The following is a 17,487-nucleotide window of genomic DNA, read 5'->3' on the forward strand; positions in this document are numbered from 1 at the left end:
AACAGACGAGTGTATACATAGATTTTATTGTATTTACATCATAATGTTGTCAAATGTTAACTTGACTTTCTTAACTTTTGGCAGATCTAGCATATTTATTCAATATGACCTGTGATTAACTGGCTGAAATAAAAAAAAACCCAGATAAAAGCTTCTGTTTCATCAAGAAGGATGTCAAAAGTCCATTAAAGGTAGTCCCCTGTGCAAGCACCAGTCATTTCCAACCCTGGGGTGACGTTGCTTTCACAACGTTTTCACGGCAGACGTTTTTACGGGGTGGTTTGCCATGGCCTTCCCCAGTCCTCTACACTTTGCCCCCAGCAAGCTGGGGACTCCTTTGACCAACCTCGGAAGGACGGAAGGCTGAGTCAACAATGAGCCGGCTACCTGAATCCAGCTTCCGTCGGGATCGAACTCAGGTCGTGAGCAGAGCTTAGGACTGAAGTACTGCAGCTTTAACACTCTGCACCACGGGGCTCCTCAGAAAAAGGCCACTGCCAAGAAAAGCCCCACTGCCACGCTCCAAAAGACTACACCTGAAGGTCAACAGCAATATTCTCTTTTGTTCTGTGAATCTGATTCAAACTAGACATCTTTTTAGAACAGTTTGAGTCCAGTGGTACCTTTAAGACCAACAAAGTTTAATCCTGGCTATAAGCTTTCATGTGCATGTCTCTCTCGGCTTGGCTTCGTGAACGAAGATTTAAGAAGGGTGCAATAGTCCACGTTTGCTGCAGGCTCGCTGGTGGCTGACAAGACCAATGTGGGACAGGCAGGTCCGGCCACAGCGGCTGCAGGGAAAAGTCTGATTTAGGGTTGGTCCTGTAGCAGTGCGATTCTTCCTCAATCTCCTTTTGTCCTCAAGACCAGCTATGCGTGTGTTCTCAAAGGAAGAGACAGCCTGGTGGATGGTGTGCCTCCATGCTTTGCGATCTGAGGCTAGGTCAGACCACTGGTGATGGTTGATGTGACAGGTGCTAAGGGATTTCTTCAAGGAGTCCTTGTACCTCTTCTTTGGTGCCCCTCTATTTCGATGGCCGGTGGAGAGTTCGCCATATAGGGCAATCTTGGGAAGGCGGTGGTTTTCCATCCTAGAAATATGCCCTGCCCAGCGCAGCTGCGTCTTCAACAGCAGTGCCTCGATGCTGGTAACCTCTGCCCGCTTGAGGACTTCAGTGTTGGTCACAAAGTCACTCCAGTGGATGTTGAGGATGGTGCGAAGGCAGCGCTGATGAAAGCGCTCAAGGAGTCGCAGGTGATGACGGTATAAAACCCACGATTCGGAGCCATAGATGAGGGTTGTCATCACAACCGCTTTGTAAACATTGATCTTTGTGCCTTTTTTCAGATGCTTGTTGCTCCACACTCTTTTGTGCAGTCGGCCAAATGCACGGTTTGCCTTTGCCAGCCTGTTGTCAATCTCCTTGTCGATCTTGGCATCTGAGGAGATGATGCACCCCAGGTAGCTGAACTGCTGGACTGTCTTCAGAACTGATTCACCCACAGTGATGCAGGGAGGGTGATAATCTTCCTGGGGTGCAGGCTGGTGGAGAACTTCTGTCTTCTTCAGACTAACTTCTAGGCCGAATAGCTTGGCAGCCTCTGCAAAGCAGGACGTCATATGCTGCAGAGCTGATACCGAGTGGGAGACGAGTGCAGCATCATCAGCAAACAGTAGCTCTCGGATGAGTTTTTCCATTGTCTTGGAGTGTGCCTTTAGTCGCCTCAGGTTGAACAGGCTGCCATCGGTGCGATAGCGGATGTAGACACCATCGTCCTCATCTAGATCTACTGCGGCTCTTTGAAGCATCATGCTAAAGAAGATCGTAAAGAGAGTTGGCGCGAGAACGCAGCCTTGCTTTACACCTGTGCCTATTGGGAAGGGCTCCGAGAGGTCGTTGCAGTGTCTGACTTGGCCTCGCTGGTCTTCGTGCATGTACACGAAAGCTTATCCCCAGAATTAAATTTTGTTGGTCTTCAGGGTGCCACTTGACTCAAACTTCGTTCTGTTGCTTCAGATCAACACAGCAGCCCACTTGAATCTATAGATATGGATACGAAACATCAAAAACATCTGCTTCTACAATTAAAGAAATAAGCAAGGGCTTGTACGGTGCTGCTTCTCGCACTACAGGCGGGGGAATCAGGTCTATACTCAAAGAGTCTTATGTTTTAACTAATGCCTTTGCTTTTGATATTTGTAGTGACAATTTTTTACTCCTAAAACACTTTGCAATCCTTAATGTTCACAATCACCACCCAGTGAGGTCACCCCTGTTTCATTAAAAAAAAGATCTGCGGCTGAAACTGGACTGAAGCCATGCAGCGAGTCCTGATTAAGGATTAAGGCCGAGTCAACAATGAGCCGGCTACCTGAATCCAGCTTCCGTCGGGATCGAACTCAGGTCATGAGCAGAGCTTAGGACTGAAGTACTGCAGCTTTAACACTCTGCACCACGGGGCTCCTCAGAAAAAGGCCACTGCCATGAAAAGCCCCACTGCCACGCTCCAAAAGAGTCTCTCTCTCGGCTTGACTTCGCGAACGAAGATTTAAGAAGGGTGCAGTAGTCCACGTCTGCTGCAGGCTCGCTGGTGGCTGACAAGACCAATGCGGGACAGGCAGGTCCGGCCACAGTGGCTGCAGGGAAAAGTCTGATTTGGGGTTGGTTCTGTAGCGGTGCGATTCTTCCTCAATCTCCTTTTGTCCTCAAGACCAGCTATGCGTGCGTTCTCAAAGGAAGAGACAGCCTGGTGGATGGTGTGCCTCCATGCTTTGCGATCTGAGGCTAGGTCAGACCACTGGTGATGGTTGATGCGACAGGTGCCAAGGGATTTCTTCAAGGAGTCCTTGTACCTCTTCTTTGGTGCCCCTCTATTTTGATGGCCGGTGGAAAGTTCGCCATACAGAGCAATCTTGGGAAGGCGGTGGTTTTTCATCCTAGAAATATGCCCTGCCCAGCGCAGCTGCGTCTTCAACAGCAGTGCCTCCAAAAGAGTACACCTGAAGAATTTCAACTCAGATCTCTCAACCCAAGATTAAAATCCACCCACTAGGGCACACTGGCTGGTTCTGTTTTGCTCAGAATTACACTCTTAATCCAGTTTCCCCCCCCTGTAGAATTCACAGGGGCATATGCAAAGATTTCCAGGTGACCTGCTAAGATTCAGAAAACTACTGCATTGTGGGCCTCCCTTAAAAATACGAATCTGAAAAATGTGACAGGAATACCTGCCCTCTACATAGCTTTGTGGTCAATCTTTAGTACAATCACAGAAACCTCAGATTAATTCCAGTAGCATGTATCGCTTATCAGAACCCACCTGATTGCCAGGCAGACCTCCTTCTGAATTTCAGGGCTGATCTGGTCTGCTGGTGCCATCAGTAACTGCCAAAGCAAGAGGCCGGAGCGCCTCACGATGTCGCGATTCTTCTCTGTTTGGGGGCTGAAGAAAAATCTAAAAACCACCTGCAAGGCAATCATTGGAGGGAAAATGCTCATATTGAACTATCAGCTACAAGTCAGCGATGAGAAGCGACTCATTAAAGTGGTCTGGATCCAAAAATGCCCACCTCCTTGGACTAGGGTCCTGGGAGACCTGGGTTCAAACCCCCATTCTACCACGGAAGCTCACTTTCAGCCAGTCGCTTTTCTTTTTTGCCCTGTCCTGGGTGGCCCAAGCTAGCCTGATCTCAGAAGCTAAGTAGGCTCAGCCCTGGTCAGTATTTGGATGGGAGACCACCAAGGAAGTCCAGGGTTGCTGCACCAAGACAGGCAATGGCCAATCACCTCTGGACATCCCTCGCCTTGAAAACCCCACAGGGGTTGCCATAAGTCAGTTGTGACTTGATGGCCTTTCCCACCACCAGGCAAGTTTAGAGGAGATGGTCTTTCGCTAGCCAACGGTCATGATAACTGAACGGGGTTTCTGCTTCACAGAATGCAGGGGAGGGTTATTGTCTGCATGCTCTGCTTGTAAGTTTCCCTGTAACATATGACTGGTCACTGTTGGAAATAGGACACTGTGGAAAAGACGGACTGCTGGCCTAATACATAAGAATTAATATGTTCTTATTAATTGCTTCGCTGCCAGGGAAGCACCTAAAGCAACATGGACTGTAATACAATTGAAATAGACAGGCCTCAGATACAGCAGGAGCTCACAGGAGCCCAGCTCCTGAACCTTTCTAAGGGTTCCCCCTCTTCCTCCCCACCTACCTTGTCCATTGAATAGTGGGTGCAGCTGCATAATAATCCCTGGATTAGGAGAGCAGGCAGCCAGCCAACCACCAGGGAGTTTGTCACATCCCCAGCAGCCTTCATTAACTCCTGGAGAGGCCCACACCACGCTTTCTCCACTTCATATGTGATTTCGGGCAGCAGGTAGCTTGCTGGCCTTTTGACTGGGTGGTGGGCGGCCCAGGAGTGACGAAGGCTTGCCTAGGCTGGCTGGATTTCTAGCCAGCCCAAGCAGGCCTTGCTTGTCCGGGGCTCTCCTTTCTTGTATCAGGTTGCTTTTGGCTGGGGGGGGGCATATGCTAATGAGCTCCGCCACCTATTTTTCTACAAAATGACCCCTGGAAATAGAATATACGTAATACAGAACAGAAGGTAAAAAAACCAGAAGCTGTCAAAACTGGACAGAAGTGCTGGGCCTTCATTAATTTTCTAAAATTTGGAAGCGAAGCAGCCAGCCAGGCCCCTTTGGACTGAGAACATGTGCCTCCTCCCAATTATGCACCCTGACAGCTGTCCCTGTTTCCCCTACTGGGAAGGATCCAACGGTACTTGCAAGACTGAGGAAGTACTGAAGCCCAGAGCCAGCTCCAGAGAACAGCAAGGCAAAGCATCTGTCAGGGCCCCGATCCTTGTCAAGAGCCCAGAACCACACCACTGCTGACACTTTTGCATGCGGCACCCAAGAAGGGTTAGAGACAATTTTGAGATAATTCACAGTTTGCACATCTCTCTTCCAGGTCAAGGGGACCGCACCAAGGGTGTCCTACCTAAATACCTCCTGAAAACTGGAGCCAACATACAGAGAACTTCTGGCAGACATTCAGAATAAGACAAGTGCAACAGGAACTGAAAGCAACCGGAATTGAACCCACACACACACACACGTGCCTACCTGGAAGACAACCAGGATACAACGTATGATACAGGTATCTCCATTGACCATGGCTTTCTCCATTATGTCACAAATGCTGCTGAGGTGATGAGCTTCGATTGGATGCTGCTTGCCCAAAAAATTCGTAATGGGAAGGTTGTTACTTGCTGCAAGCAGATTGAGCTGATGGATACACATGGCACCAACATGGTGTAGTAACTGGTTGATAACCTCATTTGTGGTTATGGCATCTCCTAGAAAAAGAAAACAGGGCAACAAAGCTAAGGATGCCTCATGCAGATACACAACACGTCTTTCGAGGCTTTCTGCAAGCCTCATTAATCTGCAAAACACCTGCATAACTTTGGAAATACGATCTGCACAATGAAGAAATTATTGGAAGGACACTATGGCCCATGTCTCTTCAGCAGAGCAGTCGCTGAGATCATGGGCGGCATCTACTGTCTGCTGGAGGAGACAACAGGTCGGATGCCATAAGACAGCATTAGGTATACATGTGTATGAAAAGCAAGCAAGAAAAGGGCATAGTGGTTGGGATGAGGCTGGCTGCAAGATCTGAGTAAACAGCAACCAACCACTGTTCCATATCTGAAGAAGTGAACAGTGACTTATAAAAGCTTATATCCTGACATAAGTTTTGTTAGTCTTTAAAGTGCTACTGGACTCTTGCTCTTTTCTACTGCTACAGACAGACTAACATGGCTACACATCCACCGTCTGGAAAGAGAGCGATGAAGCCAGTCATGGCTACAAAAAAACCCCTTCTGCTGGCTATTAGAAAACTATGCCAGGATTGTCTGGGCTTCTAAATCCCTCTCCAGAGAAGACAAACAGGTTGCTTACCTGTAACTGATGATCTTCGAGTGGTCATCTGTGCATTCACACTCATGGGACAGAGCGCCTGCGCCGATCCCCGAATTGGTACCTAGAAAGCCCGGGATTTTTCGCACCTGGCACTCAGTGAGCATGCGCAGAGGCCCCAGTACGCATGCTCACGAGGGACAGCGTGCGGATCCTGCCAGTTCCTTCTTGACCGCTGGAAGCCCCTAAAATAGGGAGACCGTCAGCAGTGGGGAAGGAGGGCGGGTAGTGTGACTGCACAGATGACCACTCGAAGATCATCAGTTACAGGTAAGCAACCTGTTTATCTTCTCTGTGCCTCACACTCATGGGAGATTAGCAAGCTAGACATAGCGGAGGCGGGAGCAGACGGCCAACCAGAAAAAAAAGCTTGCAGCACCACAGCTCCCAAGCAAGTCCCCTGCTGCGTACGCACATCCAAAGCATAATGCCGCATGAAGGCGTGAGGAGAGGACAATGTGGCTGCTTTACAAATGTCCGGCAAGGAGACACCCTTCAGGAATGCCGTCGACGTTGCCATAGCCCTAGTAGAGTGCCCACGGACAAGCCCCGGCAACGGCCTCTTTGCTAACAGGTAACAAAGTTTAATAGTCTCAGTGAGAGCCTTTGGGAGGAAATTCTGCAGCCCAACCTAGGAGCAGCATAAGACACAAAAAGATGCGGATCCTTTCGAAAACTCTTGGAACGACTCACGTAGAAGAGAAGTGCGCGCTTAACATCAAGTGCATGTAGCCGTCGCTCCTCTTCCGAGGTAGGTGCAGGATAAAACGTGAGGAGCCATACCTCTAGGTTAAGGTGAAACTGGGAAACCACCTTAGGGAGAAAGGAAACGTCCGGAGCCAAGGACACACCCGACTCATGAAAGGCCAAGTATGGGAGGTCACAACGCACAGCCATGAGTTCACCCACCCTCTGTGCAGACGTAATTGCAACCTAAAATGCTGTCTTCCAAGACAGCAGTTGTAGGGAACAGGTCGCCATCGGTTCAAAAGGTTGCCTGGTCAACCTATCCAGTACTAACGGTAAGTCCCACAAAACTGGAGGCGATTTAGATGGGGGATGTAATCTGAGGAGTCCCTTCAAAAATCGCTTTGTCTGAGGGTGCGCGAAGACCGAGTGCCCCTCAACGGGCACATGTTAAGCAGATATAGCTGACAAGTAAACTCTAATTGAAGAAATAGTCAGACCAGTATCAATGAGAGACAGAAGGAAATAAAAAATAACAGATAAGCCTGCCGACTGGGGCGGAACGTCTTTTCCCACCAGAAACTTGACAAACCTTGTCCACTTCCTCTCATAGGACGGATGGGTAGACAACTTCCTGCTGTTCAGGAGCACCTGCTGGACCCTCTCTGAAAACTCTATGGATCGATGAACCAAGTCGTCAATTTGAGGTCAGGAACATTGTGGTGAAGTAGTTGACCCTCCTGAGTCGAGAGGAGGTCCGATTCCACCGGAAAGTGATAGAAAACTCCCCATGCTAGCTTGAGCAGAATCAGGAACCAATTCTGACGGGGCCACCATGGTGTTATCAGTATACACTTCAGCCGTTCCCTCTGGAGTTTGTTGATTACCTTCGTCAGCAGTGGAAGAGGTAGGAACATGTACAGAAAAAGGTTGTTCCAGGGAAACAAGAGGCCATCCCCCAGATAAGCGGGGTCCCTCACTCCCCTGGTGCAAAACAGGTGACATTTTCGATTTAGAGCTGTTGCAAAAACGTTGACCTGAGGATGTCCCCATCGCAGAAACACCGGTTGGAGATAACATCACTGGATTTCCCATTCGTGGGGAGATGTGGCTCCCCTGCTCAGGGAGTCTGCTTGCAAGTTGAGCACCCTCAGAAGATGGGATGCCTTCACATAGATGTCTAGGTCCAAGCACTCCATCCATAACTCGATCGCTAGGGCACATAGCTTGCAGGAGACTATCCCGCCTTGTCTGTTGACATAACAGAGGGCCGTAATATTGTCCGTGAGGACTGCCACAGCTTTGCCCACTATCATTGGCGAAAAGAACGGAGTGCAAAATGGATTGCCAGCAACTCTAGATAGTTTATGTGGCAGGAAGTCAGTGGTGGGGGCCAGGGTCCCAGGTGTGCACCCCACCCCCACAGGGAAGCGTCCGTGGTGATCGTGATTGTCGTCACGGGTAAATTGAAGGGGGCTCCCTGACAGATGTTGTCCTCTAGGGTCCACCACTCCAACAACTGCAGTATTGAGGGGGGGATGCTGAACCTCTTCCGAGGTAGGTCCTGTAAGAGACGAAACCGCTTGAGGAACCAAATCTGGAGCATTTGCATGCGAAGCTTTGCAAACAGCAACACATTGGTAGTTGCTGCCATCAATCCCAATAGTCTCTGCAGCTGTTGTGCTGTGCCCCACTTCTGGAGCCAGAGAAGGTGGATGAGAGTTATGTCCAGTGCTCTCTGCTGGGGCAGAAAAGCACGATGTAGCATCGTATCTAGAGGTGCTCCTATAAACTGCACAGACCTCAATGGGAGCAAATGTGACTTTTTTGCATTGACTTGTAGGCCGAGGGTGCGGAGGAGTTGCATAACAGAAATGTGGTACGAAAGATGATCTTTGGAATCTGCAACTAGAAGCCAGTCGTTGATATACGGAAAGACGACTATGCCCTGGAGCTTTAGGTGGGCGGCTACAACGATTATCACCTTGGTAAACATCCTCAGCGCAGTACAAAGCCCGAACGGGAGAGCTTTGTATTGGAAGTGACTGGAACTAATCGCAAACCTGAGGCACTGCCTGCAAGACGAGTGGATGCTGATATGGAAGTAGGCATCCTTCAGGTCCAGGGTGGCCATCCAATCCTCTTTGTTGATGAGGGATAAGATTGTCTGTAGAGTGGACATTTGAAACTTTTGGTACATGATGAATTTGTTCAGGTTCCGCAGATCCATAATTGGACTCAGACCCCCCATCCCATTTGGGGACCAGAAAATACCGGGAGTAGAACCCCTTGCACCTGGCTGTGAGGGGAACTGGTTCTATTGCTCGCTTTTCCAGAAGATTGCGCACTTCCTCCACCAAGGGAGGGGAGGGAGGTGTGATGACAAAGATTGAATGCATCAGAACTCGATCGAATTCTATCGTGTACCCCTCCTCTATTATGGAGAGGACCCATTTGTCTGTGGTGATGGACCTCCATGCAGATAAGTAAGGATGGAGACGGGTGGGTCCAGAAGCGGAAAGGGGACACTCTGTGGGCAAACCGGGAAAGTCAAAGGCCCTGTTTAGGTGGGTGGGACCCCTTGGGTTTGCTTGAATTGGCAGAAGTCGAAGTGAACTTAGACTTGTTGTTTCCTCTATAGGGTGACCTGCTGTCAGCTTGTGAAGAGCGAGGTCTCCAGGATTGGTCAGGTGAGTATTTTTGATATGGCCTTTTAGGCCATGGCTTGTGCCAGGATTTGCCTGAACAAGAAGAGATAGGGATCCCAACATTTCGAGAGGTTTTAATACTTTTGTCCATTTCTTGTAGGACACTGTCAGTAGTTGAACTGAATAGGCCTTCCCCTTCAAAAGGAAGTTCCTCTACGTAGGTTCTAGTGTCAGGCTGGAGGGCTGTTGACTGTAACCAGGAATGACGGCATAGCAAAATGGCAGATGTAAGAGTCTTAGCAGCTAACTGTTGCTTAGTTAGAGCAAACCCCTCTTTCTGTAGCTTTCGTGCCGCAGATCGCTTATTCTCTTGCAGGGAAGAAATTATGGGCATGAGCTGTTCCCAGATGGAATACTGATAACGTGCCATACAGGCAGCATAGTTGGAAATTTTAACCCCTAGAGCCCCAGCAGAATAGAAATGTCTATCAGCATTGTCTATCTTTTTCCCCTCCTTGTCAGGAGAATAGTGGGTTTTATGTGCCTTTGAAGAGGAGGAAACCACCACAGAATTAGGCTTGAGGTGGGTAAGGAGAAACTCACCCCCAGTTTCTTGTATGCAGTACATATGGTCTAAACGGCGTGAGGAAATTGGCGTGGACGCAGGCTTCGACCACTGCTCCTTTACCGCCTTTAAAATAACCTTGGTGATAGGGAGCACTACAGCTTTGACATATCCCGCTGCATGATGTCAAATACTGTGTCATCGATGACAGGCTGCAGCTGTACCACTGTGAGTGAGAGGGCTTGTACCATGTGCTTCACTAGATCCCCAAATGATTTAAGGTCTTCCGAGGGAGAAATAGGGAGGTCATCTGTTCCAAGTCATCGTCACCGGCGTCGGAGTCAGATGTCGAAGATGCCCCTTGCACATCAGAATGCTCTGACAACTGCAGGGTCGAAGCTCGATCAGGAGGGCGCATCGATGCCGGTGGGGTTGTCTGGGGATCCCTAGCTTGCTCTTTGTGTCAATCCGGTGGGATCGATACCGATGCAGACAGTGCATGATACACTGGCGAGTGGTGCGAGACTCTCAAGAAGTGAGAAACTTTCAAGCGTTGATCCCAGTCCAGCAAGTCACGAGGGGGATACCATGGGTATGTCGAATGATATGGATAAGCTCCATAGGCATATGGCCACAGTTGCTGTTCCCAATCAGGAGGTGGCGGAGGTCTACGGAGAGGAGTTCTCAATTCCATCCCTCGATCTTGCATTTATTCCGTTAAACAGCGGGACCAGTGCTTTGGCCGATGCTGAGGCCTTGACTTCAGATACCGACCACTGTCACTTTGCTGGCGAGACCTCAAATGAGACGAAGGCATTTGCTGGGTCAGATCAATCTCGTGCTCCGATCCCGAGAGGCGAATCGGTTGCGAATCAAGTCTCCCTGACGCCGATGGGCTTCTCCGACTGCCAGGTGAAGCTAGTAGCTTTCGCAGTGGCGCAGCTTGCACTGGCGCCGGATCCAGCGTTGAGGCATCCCGACATGGAGAAGGTCTGCAAGAGAGTCTCTCGTGTCTCTTGCGCTTTTCCCTCGACTTATTTTTTTTCGGTATCGATGCCTTGGCTCCCGAATCGTCCCGATGCTGCTTAGTCGGGGTGGATTCAGTCGGGGCGTTAGCCACTGCTTCGCAGCGTGATTGCGATCAATGGGTGTGGCTGCCAAGGTTTTGGCTGATAATCCCATCGGGACTGTAGATGCCGACTAGGTAGGATTGCCCATCGGTGCCGAAAAGCCTGAAGCCATTTTGGGCGGCAGAAGGGCCGATTCGACTAAGGCCACTGACAGCCTGGCTGCTCGATTTTTCCGCGTTTGTTTGGAAAATTTCAAGCAATGCTAGCACAAATCGACGCAGTGTCCCTCGTCCAGACACAAAAGGCAGAAAGAGTGACTGTCCGGAGGTGCAATTTTGCTTCCGCACTTCAAGTACCGTTTGAAGAACCCCCAACGTTTTTCCATAGGAAGCCGGAGCAGGAGGAATAGGGGGGGGGGGGGAATGCCCCGAAGGGCGAAGTCCAAACTAAAGTCTCTCTCTCTCTTTTTTTAAATAGGGAAACAAAGTGGTAAGAAAAAAACGGAGACGAATAACGGGCAGCTAACTGAAGAAGAAAAGAACGGGTAAGTACCGAGTGGAGCAATGAAGAAGAGATCCTTCCAATGCAGTGGTCACGAAAGAACTGGCGGGATCCACGCGCTGGCCCTCGTGAGCATGCATACTGGGGCCTCTGCGCATGCTCAGTGGGCACGAGGCGCGAAAAATCCCGGGCTTTCTAGGTACCGATTCGGGGATCGGCGCAGGCGCTCTATCCCATGAGTGTGAGGCACAGAGACAACGAAGAAGATCCATGCATTTCAGAGTCTTCTCAACCAGATGGGCCAGAAACATACTGAGAACAATTTACAGCTTTGGCTCTCAGAACATCAAATCCCATAATGGGCACCAGATGTCATATTTGCATATTTAAATCACAGACACCCAAAATAGCTATCTATCTAATGCATTTTTACCCAATTATAGCACAAAGGAGAATAAGAAGACTGCAGATTTATACCCTGCCCTTCTCTCTGAATTTCAGAGACTCAGAACAGCTTACAACTATCTCCTACATCTTCTCCCCCCACAACAGAGACCCTGTGAGGTGGGTGAGGCTGAGAGGGCTCTCACAGCAGCTGCCCTTTCAAGGACAACTCCTGCGATAGCTATGGCTAACCCAAGACCATTCCAGCAGCTGCAAGTGGAGGAGTGGGGACTCAAACTTGGTTCTCCCAGATAAGAGTCCACATTCAAAAAAGATAAGAGTCCGAAAGCATTCAAAAAAGTAATGAAGCAGATACACAGAGGGCTTGAATTTCAGAGAAGGGATTCAAAATTCCCCTCTTGCCTTGTTCTTATTGGTCACCCTTTCACTAAATAAGTCCACATAAACATGTGGAAGTCCCACTGCTGTTGCGCTTAATTAACACACACAGCAGCAAAGCTACACAAGCTGGCCTCAATTTGGAAAACAAGTTTCTCATCTGTAAAATGGTCCCACTTAACAAGGTTGTTACAGAGGTGATCTCATAGTAATTATTACGAAATACTCTGAAATTTCTATTTGCTATACAAGTTATATCCTAATGTTTCCCTTACTGTGTGTGTTACATCTTTGTTATGCTTTATTTAATGGTTTCAATTATATTTTTGCATTTTAAATGCTTTTTAATGCCTGAAATGTTTTGTTGCTTTCTCTCCATGTTTACCATCCTAAGGACCATGAATTGGGTGGAAAGGTGGAATAGATGGGCTTTAAATAAATAAAAACACAGAAATACTTCACTGCTAATACTTAATTCAAAAGCATAATTCAAAAGCATAATTTCTGTGTATTTCCTCTGTGGCTGACACACTGAGCTACCTTTCTTCAGCATCCTTCCATGGAATTTGAAGGAACTAACCAGATTTGGGTTCTGCAGCCTGTAACTTGTGAAGCAGCAGAACTTCAAAGATCCTGCGTATTCCTTACACTACCTTGTACAAAAGCACAGTTCTGCACAGACATTTTCTTGGTAGGGTGCAAAGGGCTTAGAGGAAAACCTCACCAGCCTGGGCTTAGATCAAGACAGGTAAGCCAGGTTAGTCTGTCTGTAGCAGTAGAAAAGACTAAGAGACCTAGAGCTCCTTGAAGGCCAGCAAAATTTGTGACAGGGGAGACACTTCCGTGAGTCACTGCTCACTCTCTGGGCTGCTTGTCTCCGTTCAGAGTGCTGGCTGTTGATTTCCCCATACCTTTTGGCTCCAGAATGATATGGCTGACTCCTAGCCTCTGGCAGACATAGTGGAAGGCTTGATTCCCAGGATTGCACCACTGATCAATATAGTCATTTGAGCACGTCCAGATCATGTTGTTCATAGCATCGTAGCATGCTCCTGAACACAGAGAATAAAAGATGTCCATCAATCAAAACAGTTTGAACGCAAAACATTTTTGGTCTGTAATAACTTCCACCCCCTTTATCCCCCAACTAACACCATGCTCTGAAGAGGAGCAGAGGGATCATTGTTAACTCTTCCGATTTGGAATTTAAAACGATTTGGAATTTCCAAGGCTTGTGGAAACGATCCAACTTCACTCAGCAAAGTCTGAAGTTCTAGGAAGCCTTTCTCTAGCAGAAGATTCACTTGTGTGGAGAAAACCTCCTTAAGTGAGAGGAAGCCGTCAAATTCTGCTGAGTGGAAGGGTACATACAAGCCCAAATATTCAAATTCCCATTAAAATCAATATGAAATGGCTATATATAAAGCAGCAAATTTTTTAAAAAAGTTTCCCTCCACATACAACCCTTTTCTGTGCCAACCTCAAAGAGCTGAACAAATGAATAACCACAACTTCCAGGCAGCATTTCCTCACCATCAGGCAAGTCTGCAGCCTGGCAATCAGAACTACGCACAGTGTGTCACGAGGGTGGGCAAATACCCAGGGTAGCAGACAGCTGGCAGCAGAAGGGTAACTTGCTTTGCAGCAAAATTTTGGGAAACATTGCATCAAAGCTTAGATGTCTGCAGTGTGGGTGAAAAAGTTCAGATTTTCCCAGCCTCAATCACACCACAGCCATTTTCCAGCCTCTGTCCCCGCAATGGCCATTTAATCCCCCCCCCCCCGCACCGTCATTATAGCACTGGGAAAAGTGCAGAAAAGGGCAACTAGAATGATTAAAGGTTTGGAACACTTTCCCTATGAAGAAAGGTTAAAACGCTTGGGGCTCTTTAGCTTGGAGAAACGTCGACTGCGGGGTGACATGATAGGGGTTTACAAGATTCTGCATGGGATGGAGAAAGAAGAGAAATAAGTCCTTTTCTGCCTTTCTCACAATACAAGAACTCGTCGGCATTCGATGAAATTGCTGAGCAGACAGGTTAAAACGGATAAAAGGAAGTACTTCTTCACCCAAAGGGTGATTAACATGTGGAATTTACTGCCACAGGAGGTGGTGGCGGCTACAAGCATAGACAGCTTCAAGAGGGGGTAGGATAAAAATATGGAGCAGAGGTCCATCAGTGGCTATTAGCCGCAGTGTGTATATGTGTGTGTGCGTGTGTATACATATATATATACATATATATAACTTTTTTTGTTCACTGTGTGACACAGGGTGTTGGACTGGATGGGCCATTGGCCTGATCCAACATGGCTTCTCTTATGTTCTTATGTTCTTACTGGGGAAAGCTGTTTTTTAAAAAAAAAAAACTAGCAAGTGAATACTGTTGTAACATTGTACAGTCCGTATGAGGTTCACTGAATTCCAACCTAAAATTACCTCTCCCCCTTTGGTGTAGTGGTTAAGTGTGCGGACTCTTATCTGAGAGAACCGGGTTTGATTCCCCACTCCTCCACTTGCACCTGCTAGCATGGCCTTGGGTCAGCCATAGCTCTGGCAGAGGTTGTCCTTGAAAGAGCAGCTGCTGTGAGAGCCCTCTCAGCCTCACCCACCTCACAGGGTGTCTGTTGTGGGGGAGGAAGGGGAAGGAGATTGTGAGCCGCTCTGAGACTCTTCGGAGTAGAGGGCGGGATATAAATCCAATATCTTCATCTACCTCACAGGGTGTCTGTTGTGGGGGAGGAAGGGAAAGGAGATTGTGAGCCGCTCTGAGACTCTTCGGAGTGGAGGGCGGGATATAAATCCAATATCTTCATCTACCTCACAGGGTGTCTGTTGTGGGGGAGGAAGGGAAAGGAGATTGTGGGCCGCTCTGAGACTCTTCGGAGTGGAGGGCGGGATATAAATCCAATATCTTCATCTACCTCACAGGGTGTCTGTTGTGGGGGAGGAAGGGAAAGGAGATTGTGAGCCGCTCTGAGACTCTTCGGAGTGGAGGGCGGGATATAAATCCAATATCTTCATCTACCTCACAGGGTGTCTGTTGTGGGGGAGGAAGGGAAAGGAGATTGTGAGCCGCTATGAGACTCTTCGGAGTGGAGGGAGGGATATAAATCCAATATCTTCATCTACCTCACAGGGTGTCTGTTGTGGGGGAGGAAGGGAAAGGAGATTGTGAGCCGCTCTGAGACTCTTGGGAGTGGAGGGCGGGATATAAATCCAATATCTTCATCTACCTCACAGGGTGTCTGTTGGGGGGGGGGAAGGGAAAGGAGATTGTGAGCCGCTCTGAGACTCTTCGGAGTGGAGGGCGAGATATAAATCCAATATCTTCATCTACCTCACAGGGTGTCTGTTGTGGGGGGAGGAAGGGAAAGGAGATTGTGAGCCGCTATGAGACTCTTCGGAGTGGAGGGAGGGATATAAATCCAATATCTTCATCTACCTCACAGGGTGTCTGTTGTGGGGGAGGAAGGGAAAGGAGATTGTGAGCCGCTCTGAGACTCTTGGGAGTGGAGGGCGGGATATAAATCCAATATCTTCATCTACCTCACAGGGTGTCTGTTGTGGGGGGAGAAGATCTAGGAGATTGTGAGCCGCGCTGCGGAGTGGAAGGCGGGATATAAATCCAGTATCATCATCTTTTATTGCAAAGATATAAGGGAAAGGCAAATCACCACCACGAAAGTGGCCAGAGACTTACTTTTTGAAAAGAAAAGATAACCTGGGGATTCAGAGAATCAGACTGCTATAATAATATTCAGTTGCCAATTTAAAAAAACAAACCAACCTGAAAAAGCCCCGGTCACACTGGGGGTGTATGCTGGGGCAGTTGCCAGGGAACAGAGTCAGGGAAACTACAAAGAACTTGCTATGTGGAAGCCCTGTCGCCACGGCCCTGAACTGGTAGCTGGATCAACAGTGGGAAACCACACAAGCCTGTCCCTCTTTGAAAAACACCAAAGGAAGGAAGGAAGGAAGGAGCAGCAGGCAGAAGCGCTTCATGCCCCCGGTGACAGTACCTCAGGGAAGCCCAACGGTGAACCCACCAGGGCTTTTCTGAGCAGGAACACACAGGAACGCAGTTCCGGCTGGCTTGGCAGCAGGGGTGTGGCCAAATACGCAAATGAGTTCCTGCTGGGCTTCTACAAAAAAGCTCTGCGTGAAACAATGGTGACACCAAGGGGTGTGGCCTAATATGCAGATGAGTTCCTGCTGGGCTTCTCCTACAAAAAAGCTCTGCGTGAAACAATGGTGACGCCAGGGGGTGTGGCCTAATATGCAGATGAGTTCCTGCTGGGCTTTCCCTACAAAAAGGGTTGGAATCCACTTACCCTAAATCTTATCCCTATGCAAAGGGCACCGAATCATAAATAAGTACACTAGGGAGAGAGCAAGAATCACTCAGATGCTGGAAGGAGAATTGTCTCAGCATGGAGAACACTGATCAACAACGCAGAGTCAGGGGACATCAAGAGAATTATAAAGGAGCTATGCTGCCCTTTCAGCTGGAACCGACCACCATGAAAGGGCTTCAGGATTCCGTAAGTGCAGACAGACATCAAAGACAGACTTTGCTCTTGGCCAGCTTCCCCTTCCAACACAAATCAGCGCCAAACTAGACCAGACAGCATCCTTGTGTCTGCCAGGATCAGGCCCTTACAGCATTTTAAAATCACTTTAAGATGGCAGCAGCAACATCCCCATGGCGGACACAAGGATGCTGTCGCATCTATAGTTTGACCCTCAGGCTTCCTGGGATCAGGGCTTCACTTTAATTTCCCACCCAGCCCAGCTTGTTCTCTATCCGAGACAATAGGATTCTGAATATCCAGGATTATTCTGAATATACAGAATTATAAAACTCGGAAATATTTAGAACATGGCATTATTTGGTAAATCCCAAATATTTCCAAATCTGAATTGCACGTTCTTACAAGAATCAGGTTTCTAACACAATACCTGAGAATCTCCAGCTTCCCTAAGGAAGCTGTTAAAGGTGTGCTTCCTCCCTTCCCCAATGACTCTACAGGTCTCTCTGTCATGCACGAGCGCACACACTATAGAGTCACATGGTTTTAAACCCCAGTAAACTAAGAAGTGTTCAAAAAAACCTTCATGCAGCACTTATTGCTCCTGTCTACTTATCTGCTGGATCCCTCCTTTAATTCATGCCGATGTATGTCCTTTATTGGCATTTTAATTTGCTTTCTGAAGTGGTGTCAACCCTTATTAAGGTTC

General features: G+C 48.4%; 1 protein-coding gene across 2 annotated transcripts in view; it reads right to left on the reverse strand.

The window, feature by feature from the left end:
• HECTD4 (HECT domain E3 ubiquitin protein ligase 4) overlaps nucleotides 1-17,487 on the reverse strand; it is a 192,735-nt gene that overhangs the window by 102,559 nt on the left and 72,689 nt on the right. For both annotated transcript variants that reach the window (XM_060250370.1, XM_060250369.1), the window contains exons 11-13: nucleotides 13,157-13,297; nucleotides 5,131-5,363; nucleotides 3,322-3,467 (exon numbers count right to left, since the gene is read on the reverse strand). In XM_060250370.1, the coding sequence (XP_060106353.1) occupies nucleotides 3,322-3,467; nucleotides 5,131-5,363; nucleotides 13,157-13,297 (520 nt within the window). The remainder of the gene's footprint in view (nucleotides 1-3,321; nucleotides 3,468-5,130; nucleotides 5,364-13,156; nucleotides 13,298-17,487) is intronic.

The sequence above is a fragment of the Heteronotia binoei genome, chromosome 11, assembly GCF_032191835.1.
Source record: "Heteronotia binoei isolate CCM8104 ecotype False Entrance Well chromosome 11, APGP_CSIRO_Hbin_v1, whole genome shotgun sequence".
Taxonomy (NCBI): Eukaryota; Metazoa; Chordata; class Lepidosauria; order Squamata; family Gekkonidae; genus Heteronotia; species Heteronotia binoei.